Below are 13,134 nucleotides of genomic sequence, written 5' to 3' on the forward strand. Positions count from 1 at the left end.
AAAAATTATAAAGAGGGCAAGAGGGACGAGTGGCAGAAAAGAAGGGGTGATTATTGAAAGGCCGGGCTGACGCTCTGGAGAGGGCTGGCATGTCTACTTTACTTCTGATGCACTCAAATTCTATTTCACTCATAAATACATGTATAAAACTGTACTACTCATCTATAATTCATTGGGGAAAAATCCAGGATGATTTGGGTCAAAATTTTGGTCTGACCTTGGTCCTGAACCCTCCTGCAGCAATTTATTATATCATTCCTAGGGGAAAATTGGTTCTGATTTATGTTTCGATTTAAAATTCAGTTTTTCAGGAACCAGCTGTTATAAATCCAGGATGGCATATCGTACCTTATTATTTTAATCCTAAACTTCCCACTTTCACTCTTCCCTTAAATAAACAAAAGAGCGAAGGGACTTATGAAATAAAGCAATCAATCCCACTTGGGAGAATTCTAGTTCTGTGATCCTCCTTAGGATATATACATATTATTTATCTCTACAGATATGCATAAAAAATCAAGAAAATGACAAACACCATCATTATATTTTATAAATCCGGTTTTGCTAAAGGGATTTTCATTACCTTTTCTCTTATGGTTTGAAAGTAGATCCCATAAAAATGAAAACAAAAGTTTTCATTACAGCCACCATGCCTCAATTAATAGAATAACTAAAACAGAAATATGGGGGTGATATTTTATAGATGATGCATCATATTTCCCCCGAGGGCAATGCTTTATGCAACGTGGGCTGAATAAATTAATTTTAATATTTGTTCCTTTCAGTTGAGGGTGGCAGTTTCCATATAGTGGTTTGGAAAATAACCACTCAGCTCGTGAAAAAATTTAGTTACAGTTAAGAGGTCATTTTTATATAGTGTAATTAACTTTTTCTAGCTACCATTTCATTATCTGAGGGAATAAAATTTAAATAAACATACTCCAACAAAGTAAAGCAGTTCAATAAAAATGATCATATATTCACTTAACATTAACTAAGTCTATTACAGATTCATGGTTCTCAGACTTCCAAAATGATCATTTTCTCTTTTTCTTTTCATTTGTTACTGATCCAATGACTGTGTTTCCAAAAACAGTTGATGATTACATCCTACTTGAAACTGGATTTAGTGAAAATCGTCTATTTATTAGATTATGTACTTGCTCAAATCTAAAAAAAAAAAAAAAAGTAAAAAGGGATGGAAATTATCACAGAAATTGGAGATTCTCAAACTGATCAGTTAGACATTTTTATCCTCTTCCTGACAGGACATCTCATTTCACATCTTCCCCTAAATCCCTAGAAAAGCCAGAAGAGATCAGTGTGAATGGGTACATACAGATGATTGGTGGAGCTTCAAATGTTCTCATAATTGATTAGCAAGATTCAGGAAATACCCTAGTGACTGCGGTTTTGGAAAGAAGTCTCAGTGGTGAAGATCAAGTCTCTTTAGAGATATTGTTTATGCGACTGAATTACTGGTTCAAAAATCTCAATGTATTGGGAATGGTTTTTATTCTTCAAAACTGATCTCCTCCAATTGGGGATGAGAGGGGGAGGAGTTTTTCAAGCACACGATACTTCCACCATACTGAATTAAAATATGCTCAGGATGGATCCAAACTCATCGTATCAACTGCCAGGACCTTTGCTGGAAACCCAAAGCTGGAGTTCAGGTTTCTGTAGCTCCAACAGAATCTTTTCATTCACTAAAGGGAAGGAAAAGAAAGCTAAAGGAAGACGTAGGGGAGGGTGGAATGGCCAACGGAGAAAGCAAAAATGGAAAGAATAAAAGAGAGACAGTGATCAGAGAATTAGCAAGTGTTTTGAGGGAACAGTGTAGGAACCAAACAAAGGAGTGTTTGGTAGTAATTAGGGAGGACGGGGCTCATCTGTCTTACTCTGAACTGCCAGGATGTCTCTCAGAAAAATAAATTTGCAACAGAGATGAGGTAAAACACATACATCAAACCGACAGGTTGACTCTCAATTTTTTGAGAAGCAGAGATAGCATGGGCAAAATAAAATTGGGAGAACTTCCTCAAATCTCTTTTTAGTTTCCAGATTCAACTTCTCCCTACACCACCTTTCAGCAGCTCTATGCTGGTGTGGTCAATCAATCAATCAATCAATCGTATTTATTGAGCGCTTACTATGTGCAGAGCACTGTACTAAGCGCTTGGGAAGTCCAAGTTGGCAACATATAGAGACAGTCCCTACCCAACAGCGGGCTCACAGTCTAAAAGGGGGAGACAGAGAACAAAACCGAACATACTAACAAAATAAAATAATGATCAGATTTAAGTTTCATAGCTCTGTTGAAGATGTTATTGAGCAATAAAACTGCTGGAAGGTGGGCAGTTGAGGGAAGAGGAAGAGAGTCAACCCCTGCTACCACATACGGTGTAAAAGGCTACGCTTGTAGGATAAAATAAAGGCGGCAGGCAGGCCGCAGGAAACACAATTTTCAAGTGGTTTGTTTCAATTTATGAAACCGAAATGAGTCCCTCAAAAATATATTGTTCTACTGCCGTGACGATGGAACAACTGCCGATTTTAACTTAAAAAATACACAGAATCAGTTTCTGACAATCTCTAACCTAAGGCAGCAAAACTTAGCCACCTTCAAATTCAGTCCTAAAAAGAACTTCACTTTTTCCATTTCAATCTCAAGGCAAAGTGCAGTTGGCTATAATCTCATTTCTTTCACCTTCCCTCTCCAGACTGAAAAACACATTGGCCAGGACTTGTCCATACACCAATATGCCGCTGATTCGATCTAAGTGCTCAACTCATAGCTTCCATTTAGATGCACGTCGGGAAAAAACTTAATCGTTACAGTATATCCAACAAACCTCAAAATTTGAATTACAAATACTGATTGTTACCTGGTTCTTACATCTAATTTGCATCTATTGATGATACACGACAACTCAAAGAGAATTGGGAACCATCCTCTCACCCACACCCTGTCTTCAGGAGCTACATTCATGTCATCACTGGTGTATTCCTTGAAGGCCTTTAAGAAGAAACACGGAATCAGTGAAACCAAACTCGCAGCCTTTCTTACAGGTTACAATTCTTTCTCTGCCAAAGTACATATCCCAAAAGCTGCACAAATGAAGAGTACTATTTGATAAAGAATAGGTACATCAGTAGTGAGTTGGAGACTGAAAACATTTGCATTTGCTAAAATTGCAGGACTCTGCTAAATAAAACATCCTATTGATTCACATTAAAGCATGCTAAATCAATCAATCGTATTTATTGAGCGCTTACTGTGTGCAGAGCACTGTACTAAGCGCTTGGGAAGTACAAGTTGGCAACATATAGAGACGGTCCCTACCCAACAGCGGGCTCACAGTCTAGAAACGATAGACTGTGGAGAAAACATATAATAAATCGCCAGGCTTTAGTCCCAGTTCTTCACTACCCCATTACTGCTTTTGCTGAGATGTTAGAAAATGGAAATCTTTGGTCTGTTGATTCATTTGCAGACAAAATAGAACCATCCCAAAGTCAAGTACAGCTTCTGCAGGGCACTCAGTTAAAGTCATTTTTCTAAGGGTCCTATATCACACGTCTTCAGGGTGGTTAGCGGGAAGAACCCAGGCCTGGGAATCAGTCGATCTGGGTTCTAAGCCTGGCTCCGCCACTTATCTGCTGTGTGACTTTGGCGCAGTCATTAAGTTCTTTGTGCCTCAGTTTCCTCATCAGCAAAATGGGGGTTCATTACCTATTTGCCCTCCTCAGATGGTGAGCCACATGTGGGACCTGATTAGCTGATATCTTCCTCAGGTCATGGCACATAGTAAGCATTTACCAAATATGACTATTATTATTATTATTCCCATGGCCAGCTGACTTTTGGAAAAGTATATTTTAGTGAAAAACTGTTTTCTTTTGTTCCAAATCTGAATGGCTCAAAACTAAGTCTAGGTACCTAGCTAATACCAGCAGGGACTGACTGTGGTGATGAGAAAGTGAATTATTTTGGAGCTACAATCCACTAGGCCCACCTCAGAAGCTGTCCTGTACAATGATGCCAGTATTTCCATTTGACTGATATAACATTCTCAGCTTTTCCCGTCCCTTCCCTCATCCAGCCACCCCACTGACAACTTGGCGGGTACCTCACGGCAGTCGCCCAAACCACTAGGTACCAACTTTTTAACGAGTTAACTTCCAAACCAATCATGCAGCATACAATAGGAAGCACAAAAGTCATGGCCTTACAAGTCTGCAAGGCCTCAACTGCATAGTTTCAGTCTTTTGAAGCTGAACTGTGATTAAAAAGTAGTCCTCGCTATCACCATTGAAGGATTTTGCAATGATCATCTTTCAATCAAACTAAGGCCTATTTTCCTTTTTTAGGATGGTCAGGGCCTCACAGTCTCCCGACATCTCCCAGGTAGAAGTTAAAGCTACGGCAACAAGCTCTTTAACACTGAGCAAATGAAATCAATGTAAATTCTTAAAGGAAAGGGATACTATACCTGCGGCCTATCAGACACGTATTTTGCACAGTGGCGAATCAGACGAATTGCTTCCATACTTGTATCTGGGAAAGCTGCATTGCATGCAAATTCAGACAGACATTTCACTGCATCCTGAAAAGAATCAATAGTAGCTGGAAAGTGCTTCTCAAACACAATGGCTGAAAAAGAAAAAAAGATGCCAAAACATGAATATACTAAATTTTTCAAGCACTGAGAATTTAAAGCAGATAAAATTTCCAAAGTCACATTAAGTAAATAAACTCCTGTCTAAATAAACTGTGAAATAGCTCCTCTTCTGAGGCTTTAGCAGTTTCCCCCTCACGGATTTGATCGAATCCTCTCCCCTTCCTTTCTTACTGAAAGAGTGGAATGGTAACTAAGATCAGACCCTCAACATATAGGTGGACTCCATAGAGAAAGCCAAAGAGGGACGGGTACAACCCCTGAGGCCAGAAAAAAAACCCCAAACAAATGAAAAAACAAGCACTTAATCCTGCTTCTCAGTGCTTCCTTGACCACAAGGAAGCTGAGCTAAACTACTCATTTATTAATGACTTTGTAGAATTTAGGTTCTCATTTTTAGTTTTAACGTCTGTCTTCCCCTGTAGACTGGAAACTCCTTGTGGGAGGGGATCGCATATACCAACTCTGTTGTACTGTACTTTCCTAAGCAATCACTATAGTGCTCTGCCTACAATAAGCACTCAATAAATACCATTGATTGACTGATTGACTGAAAGAACTGAAAGAACACTTGTGGTTACATCAGTTTTTTCTTTAATTTTCTTCTTCAAGGCTAAGCCATAGGCAGAGAAAAATTTTCCATAGCCCACACTCACAATATAAGCTCTTGCCTCAGTGAGGCCTGGGATAAACAGAATGGGGTCGCTTTGAGCAACTCAGCATCGTTACAAGAAAAATAAACAGGATAGATACTCTTCCCTGCATCTCCTCCTGTCATATCCCAAAATCCTATATAAATTGGGAGTCCAATATTCATCTTTTGGAAACTAAGGGGTAGTGGGGAAACCCTGCTTAGGATACACTGCTCACGCTGATTAAAAGAGGAAAGAAGATGTGCACTGTTATCTATCTACACTGTGTGGATGACCAGTGTTTTTGACCACATTTACCCTCAGATGAAATCTGTGGAGATTCCTCCAATCCTCGGCTAAAATGAAAAGGAATCCTAAGAGCTGAAAAGCAGATTGGTTTTCAAAGACAACATCCACCCAACCCTTCAGACAACGTGTGCCAAAGCAAAGATAAAACCCATCTTGAAAAATATTTCAGTCCTTACAAAAATGGATTCATTTGCAAAGCTTAACAGCCTTCCAAAGAACACTACATGCAGAAAACAGACGGTATCTTTTACAAAAAAAAAAATATGCAACAAGGGACAGCTTCTCTGGTACCACCTATGGTACCTCATATACTCAGAGTAAGCACAAAGCTTTATTTCCTTGGGAAAGCTATATTTGCTTTTCTAACTTTAATTTTTTTTTTTGCTTTCAACTAGAGGTTTCAAAATATTTCGGACAGCTGGGCATGTTTTGCTTACTTTTTAAAACGACTACTCATTGCTTTTGATGAAAAAAATAAAAACACTATTTTAGAACTCACAAAGTGAGTGGCAATGGTTGCTTTAGGTTGACTTTTAAAACACTGCCGTACAGTTAGCCCTTTTGAGGCATCTTCCATAAATTACAGTCACATTCAAAGTACAAAGAGGGGCTGAGCAGATGAAAGACTCTTAGCTGTACACATTAAATGGTGCTGTTTCAACATCGGTAGAACTTTTCCCCACACTTGACGAGATTTTTCTGTGGAACAGTACTCACTGACAATGTGCCCTGTCGTTTGAAATGCAAGTTCCACTATACTTTCATCCTGATCTGATGCAGCCAGGTGAAACACTGAGAAGATATTCTTCCAGCCTGAGCGAATATTAGCAGCTTGAGAATTAACCATCTGTGCTATACATCGTACAACCATGTCGCGAATGGTTGGAGACCTAAATGATGAACACATGACAACAATAAACTGTGCATGAAATGTAAACACCAACAAGACTTGCTTGCTATTTTTTATACAGTTTAAATCAAAGCGCTCAAATAATAACAAGTCTATTGCCCGATCCCAGGCGGGTCAATAATTACAGTTTACCTGTTGCGCTTCATTATGTGTTCAAACGGCCTTAGGAAATCCTTCTGAAATCGGAAATTAGCAAGTTCCCCTTTCTCTAAGAATTTCATTGATAATTGCCTCAAGGAATCTACTGCAAAAATCGCTACATCTTCATTGGGATTGCAGCCAACCTAGAAGAGTGGAAGCAGAAGCACAGAGCATTAATGCTGACAAAAGCAGAGATTTTTAGACCTTGGCATTTTATCGAACCTTCACATTTGGAAATAATTGCTACAGAATACTAAAGCTTGAAAGACTGTAAAATCTGCAATGATAAATCTTAATATCTGTATCTTTCAGGGTACTAGTTTAGTCCATTTCAGCAAGAAAAGGATCTATAAAAATGGATTTATTCAATCTACTAGTTTAGTCCATTTCAGCAAGAAAAAGATCTATAAAAATGGATTTATTCAATCTATAAAAATGGATATACTCAATCCTGCCATGCTAGTTGAAGAGAAGGTGGCCAAAACTGTTGGCTAAACTTAACTGCCCGTAGATACTAAACATGAGAAGAAAAGAAATTAGGACTGCATCCACTTTAGAATTTTAAACCCATATCATGGATTATCAAATACATTCACCAGAGTCTGGATTAACCCAAATACCTTATTGAAGTGATCTCCAATGACTTCCCAGATTCTAGACCACTGCAGTCTTATTCTACCCATGTTGTAATAAGAGATCTCAACTATCTTTTGAAGACTGAACATTCGGGGATGTGCGGTGGACAGCAATTCATCCATAGACACGGCGCAAAGCCAACGGACAAAATCCACTACAAAGTGAAAATATTTTGAAATTATATTTGCTCTTCTGCCAAGGCTTTTCCAAAAACTAGTCTGTGTAACCAGGACAATAACACTAACAGCCTTACCAATAGCGTTTCCATCCAGCCTTGTTGATCCAGTAAATATTCTGCAAAAGTCACAATTTTAAAACTTATGAAAACATGTTTATAGAATCACAAAGAGAAGTGGCATACGTCTCTGGTCAATTAAAAATTCAAACCATCTTAAACCAAAAATGTATCAACAGGAAAGATTGTATAAGCAGGAAAATCTGAAACTAGATCTTCAACACTCATCATGGCTATAGTAATAATAAGTGAATTCTGGATACACTTCTCTTTTCTTCCATTTAATTCATTTCATAGTCCAGGCCACCATTCACTTTTTCCATATTTCATTTTCATTAAGGTCATCTGTTATAAAAGCAGGGTGCAAAAAACCTACCTCATCTCTTAAAAATAGAGGGCCATGAGTTTCCCTAATCAATCAATCATATTTATTGAGTACTTACTGTGTGCAGGGCACTGTATTAAGTGCTTGGGAGAGTACAACACAAACAAGCCTATTGGTTTTTGTCATTACCCTTTTCATGGGCCTAAACCCATCTTCCAATGTCCCCCTAACCAACTCTGCATTCCTACTTTCCCACAAAAGATTAATACCGTGAGCAAGTTTTAACTGCAATTCACAGTTCTTGGTTTTATAAAGCAGACCAGGGCACAAAGAAGAACCGTATGTGACAGTAAGACTACAGCGCTGCAATATATATCTCACAAGGCTATAAGAGCACAACAGTAATGATATCAAACACATAAGAGACTGTCACAACACAGACATATTTCACAATTATTTACAAGTTCACTACTTACTCTTACTGATTACCTGCCACCACTGAGAGAAATATCAGACTTTCTTACACAAAATCTCCAAGTTTTTCAGGCATATATTTTTCTGGAGGTTTTTTTTTTCACTTAAATTAGAAAATGGATGTCTCATCTCAGCCTTGCAGGCAGTTCTACTTGTCAAGGGCAATTGTAAGGTTTGGTCGAGTAGTTTTTCCTGGGTTTTCATTCCCTCAAGGAATCTGTAGAGCTCAGCCAAGGAGCCCAGCACTGTCAACCCCTAATGTTGGTTCTTATACATCTCCCAGAACCATTCCTTAACTCTCCACCCCAACTGCTATGCCCTAGTACAAGTTCTGGTTTTTCCTGACTAGCCTATGGCATTAGCCTCCTCCCTGGTCTCAGCCTCCAGCCTCTCAATCAATCAATTAATTAATGGAATTGATTAAGCACTTACTGTATGCACAGCATTGTCTTAAACAATTGGGAGAGGACAATACAAGTGAGTCTACAGTACATGTTGTGCAACAGGAACACAGCTCACACAATAATCTGTTGAGAAAGGAATGAAACTAGGTATCTTACCTATCAACGGCAACGACAACACTCTGCGAACTGGTTTCTCCAATGGATTCCTGAATACTTGCTATCTGCTTCCAATCTACATTTCCTCCAACTAGCATGACATAAAAAAACATTAAAAACAGCTTTCAACGAAAAAATAATTAAGCAATATATTTCAAAGTACTCAATTCAAGTTGGCTAATTTCTGAAGACAATGTAATTCCTAAATGTTCATCCTTTCCATATTTAAAAATTATGTTTGACACAAAAAAGCCTGGGAAAAAATAACTGTGGCCCACTAACTTTGCCGTAGCTTAATAGGACTGCCTAGGTGACCTAGCTTTGAGGCAAAAATTTGAGAGCAAATTTTGTAAAAAAATGCATTTCCCAAATGCTAAATTGCATGTTATGCATTCTATATTGCACAAAATTGCCTATCCTTTTTGGCACAAAGCTATATGTACAATTTCTTTTTAAGTATATTACTATCTAATAAAATATAGCCAAGGCTTTAATAGTCCAAAGAGTCTATTTGATAAATAACATGTATCTTTCAATGATTGTTGTGGTTTTAAAAAAGAAATATACACAGTACGAACACTTAACTTTGTTACAAAAAATTTTATGAATCCATTTTATACCTCAAAACCATATATTTTGTCCTTAACTCACACACATCATTTGTCCACAACTTAGATGAAACTAAGGGTCTAGGCTTTCTAATATAAATGGTATGAAAAGTACAAAATACACACCTAGAGATGTTCAAGCCAAATCATCAATCATACAAACAAAGGATAAGAACTTGGGAATACTGTTGCAGAAGGAACTTTCTAGTGTGGATATACTGAGAATAATAGCATTTTAATTAGGGGAATATTATAAAATAGTTTCAGAGCTCCTTTTGTTTCTTTTGCTTGATAAATCAATTAAAAAACAAGACATTCAGATACAGCCCTGAATTATATAGACTTAGAATTTCTCTTGCAATTTACTCCACATTAAAAAGCGCTAAAATCCAAAGGAGAAGACTGCCCTACTTGGGATAGTGACCCATGGAAACCATAATTTTTATTGGGCCCTTCATTTCAAGTTCTCAAAGTTTTAATCCAGGAGTTCCTTGGCATTTGCAGTTGGTAGGACCCATGGACCTTGGTTCCACCCCTACCCAGCCAATGCTGCTGTCTTATCTCTTTGGTCATCATTAAGTGCAGCCTGGCCTTTTCAGTGGCCAGCTGGCTGGCCACCATCCATCATCATCATCATCAATCGTATTTATTGAGCGCTTACTATGTGCAGAGCACTGTACTAAGCGCTTGGGAAGTACAAATTGGCAACATATAGAGACAGTCCCTACCCAACAGTGGGCTCACAGTCTAAAAGGGGGAGACAGAGAACAAAACCAAACATACTAACAAAGTAAAATAAATAGAATAGATATGTACAAGTAAAATAAATAAATAGGGTAATAAATATGTACAAACATATATACAGTTTATATGTTAAACCAGCTTCTGATCATAAGTACATGATAAAAACTTCCACTTCCTGCTGGAAAAGCCACATGGCTATGAGTTGTTGGTCAGATTCTCTATTGCTTTAAGTTTGGTTGCCAACTGCTGCATAATTCATAGGGCTTTCCCTAACCAATCTGCTGGGAATAGGAAAACTAAGGAGCTACTGTACTGAATTGAGACACTTCCAGGTAGACTCTCAATGGCCAAAAGGAGAAAACGTTTATTAATTACAGCATTTCGTTCTGTAGTTATGCCTGCACTGACCATCTCTCCCACCCATCGGGCTCATTTTCAAAGCATTGAACACTGGGGAAGAAAACGCTAAAAATGAAATGGTAAATTTAGAGAAGTGGTTCATGAACACCTGAATCTGTCTGTCCCTTCTTTCGTGCCCCTCCCACCTGGGTCACTCTTTGTGCCCTTTTGGAGGTAAAATTCCCACTCTGGAATACGTAATGCCTTCCTTTCCTCAAAGACAACTCATCTCCTAGGCCAGCTGCCTGGACGGAAGGAAGGACTTCTTTTGTGTCTAACAAGAGACCATTATGATTGACGGGGGAGACCTCTCAAGATGAGGAAGAACTCTATGCAGCTTGGCACATTACTTCCACAAATTTTATTTGGCTGTTACAAGAAATTCATAACCCGGAGAGGAGAAACACTGAGTTTTCCTAGTATGTGTAAATCAAGTCTGCACACAAAGTCTGCATTTGGAAACGCTCACCTAGTCCCAGACCTACAAATTCATCAGGAGCTTGATCCTTCGTTCCAGTGAAAGAGCCTTCTCTCCCTCGTACAGTTCCAGAAATGTATCTTGGTTTCACCCCAGTTCCTATTAGTTGTGCTAGCTCCAGCTGACTGATGCATTTCAGTATCTTAATTACACAAAAAAAGACCACAAATCATTTAAATGCCAGCAGTGAGGACCTTCACTCTATTCAATTTTACTAAAAACCACTCATCCTAAATATACCCAAGTAAATTGTCCTTAAGAACAATGCCTTGAGAACTGTGCTTGGTGATAGAAACAGAAAGCAAGACTCTGAAGATATACTGAATATCAGCTCTTTTTACATAACAAAATACATTAACCACATACGACTGATAATAAACTCTTTATACCTCATGCCATGAATTTCCTAAATAATTTCCATCTGTATGAGCCACGGTAATCAGGGTTTTTATTGTGTCGATGTTCTTCTGTTTCATTTCAGTAATCCCAGAACTCACAGTAAGTAAAGTAAATCTTGCAAGTGCCTGGACATAAGCATCTCTTTCAAGCTGCAAAAGGAGGACATAACATAAAAGGTTTATATTTTTGAATGATTCAGTAACTTCCTGTTGACTAACCTTTTATCTGTCTACTTTTCATTTATTTATAGGAACATTAAAATCCTATTCAACATTTCTGAAATAAAGTTTCATAACATTGCTAGGTTTTTTCTTTTATTGGACATGAATAAAGCACCAAAAGCTTAAGAAAAAAATGATAGTCACGGCTGGAGGCAGAGTTCCTGAATGTCACAGCTAAGGTGTGTTTAATTACAGCACTGTCAAAAGCAATGACAGCAACCAATGATAAAAACACATTTTATTTTGCTTCTCACTCCAGGTCACAAACAATATTTTAAAAACTGAACCCCACCGAATGGAAGAAACAGTCATATTCATAGCCTTTTTCCTTTAGGCATGCCCAGAACAGACTACCAAACAGTAAATGCTCAATAAATGTCAATAGTGAATATTTGAAAAGCAAACATTTAGGTCAGGAAGAGGCATGGTGTTTTGAATTTTTTTTTCTTGTTTACAAGCTATTCTCACCCCAGCATCTCCAAAGAGCTGCCCAGACTGATAAATGGTTGAAAAACAATTAGTCTCGCTGCCAATTGGTGGTTTTCCAAAAAATTAAAATGGAACTACTGCTAACTTCAATCTGTGCCTCACCATCTTGGGGGTAGTCTTGATTTTTCTGCCCCTCAAGACTTTTCTTCCTCAACTCCTTCCCTGACACTTGGACTGACAACCCTGAGTATGTGTGAATGGTATATCGCCCCTGGACTACTTAATCTTTAATTTTCAACACTTGGTTATATAGCCCTCATAAACCCAGATACGGAAGTTGGCAGTTCAAGGATCTTCTACTTGGTAGAAAAATGCACTGGTTAAAATTAATTGTGAAGCAATTAGCCGAACACAAAGACCTAAATAGACATCTGATGGATGGCAGGATGGAGTTTCAAGAAAAATAAGTTGAAAATGAAGCATCCAAGAAAAAGAGAATTCCAGTTTCTTCCACATGGATACTGTTAACATTCAACATTCATAAAGTGCCAGGGAAATATGTAGTGCTCTGTGGCTCAGATTCTCCTCCTCAGAAATCCTATGTTCAAATAAATATTCATTTATAGGAAACGACAGCCTTTATAGCTGTTGATGCAGTGCAAAGGGTAGTCTTGTGGGAATCAGGTGACCTGGGTTCTAATTCGGGCTCTGCCTGCAGGAGCCTAGGACATCAACAGTGAAGAGTGGTGACCGAAGATCTTCCTAGGGTACCCTGCAAAGTAGTCAGAGAGCCAGCAGAAATCCTAAAAAAATAGCTGGCTACAGTGGGCAGTGAAGATTGCAGCAACTATGAAGATAACCACCTGCTGGGACATGGCACTACAGAATGGCCCTGGCTCTGGGCTGTAGTTACTTAGGCTTCTAAATGGCCTTGCAGGGAAAAAAATCCTCT

The 13,134-nt window shown here is 38.4% G+C and overlaps 1 protein-coding gene across 1 annotated transcript in view; it reads right to left on the bottom strand.

Moving 5' to 3' along the window:
- ARFGEF1 (ADP ribosylation factor guanine nucleotide exchange factor 1) overlaps positions 1–13,134 on the bottom strand; it is an 86,744-nt gene that overhangs the window by 14,074 nt on the left and 59,536 nt on the right. Inside the window, exons 21-29 of the mRNA XM_038766776.1 lie at positions 11,523–11,681; positions 11,125–11,275; positions 8,905–8,995; positions 7,564–7,604; positions 7,295–7,464; positions 6,666–6,817; positions 6,341–6,513; positions 4,497–4,657; positions 2,889–3,019 (exon numbers count right to left, since the gene is read on the bottom strand). Of these exons, the coding sequence (XP_038622704.1) occupies positions 2,889–3,019; positions 4,497–4,657; positions 6,341–6,513; positions 6,666–6,817; positions 7,295–7,464; positions 7,564–7,604; positions 8,905–8,995; positions 11,125–11,275; positions 11,523–11,681 (1,229 nt within the window). The remainder of the gene's footprint in view (positions 1–2,888; positions 3,020–4,496; positions 4,658–6,340; positions 6,514–6,665; positions 6,818–7,294; positions 7,465–7,563; positions 7,605–8,904; positions 8,996–11,124; positions 11,276–11,522; positions 11,682–13,134) is intronic.

This window comes from Tachyglossus aculeatus, chromosome 25, assembly GCF_015852505.1.
Source record: "Tachyglossus aculeatus isolate mTacAcu1 chromosome 25, mTacAcu1.pri, whole genome shotgun sequence".
Lineage (NCBI taxonomy): Eukaryota > Metazoa > Chordata > Mammalia > Monotremata > Tachyglossidae > Tachyglossus > Tachyglossus aculeatus.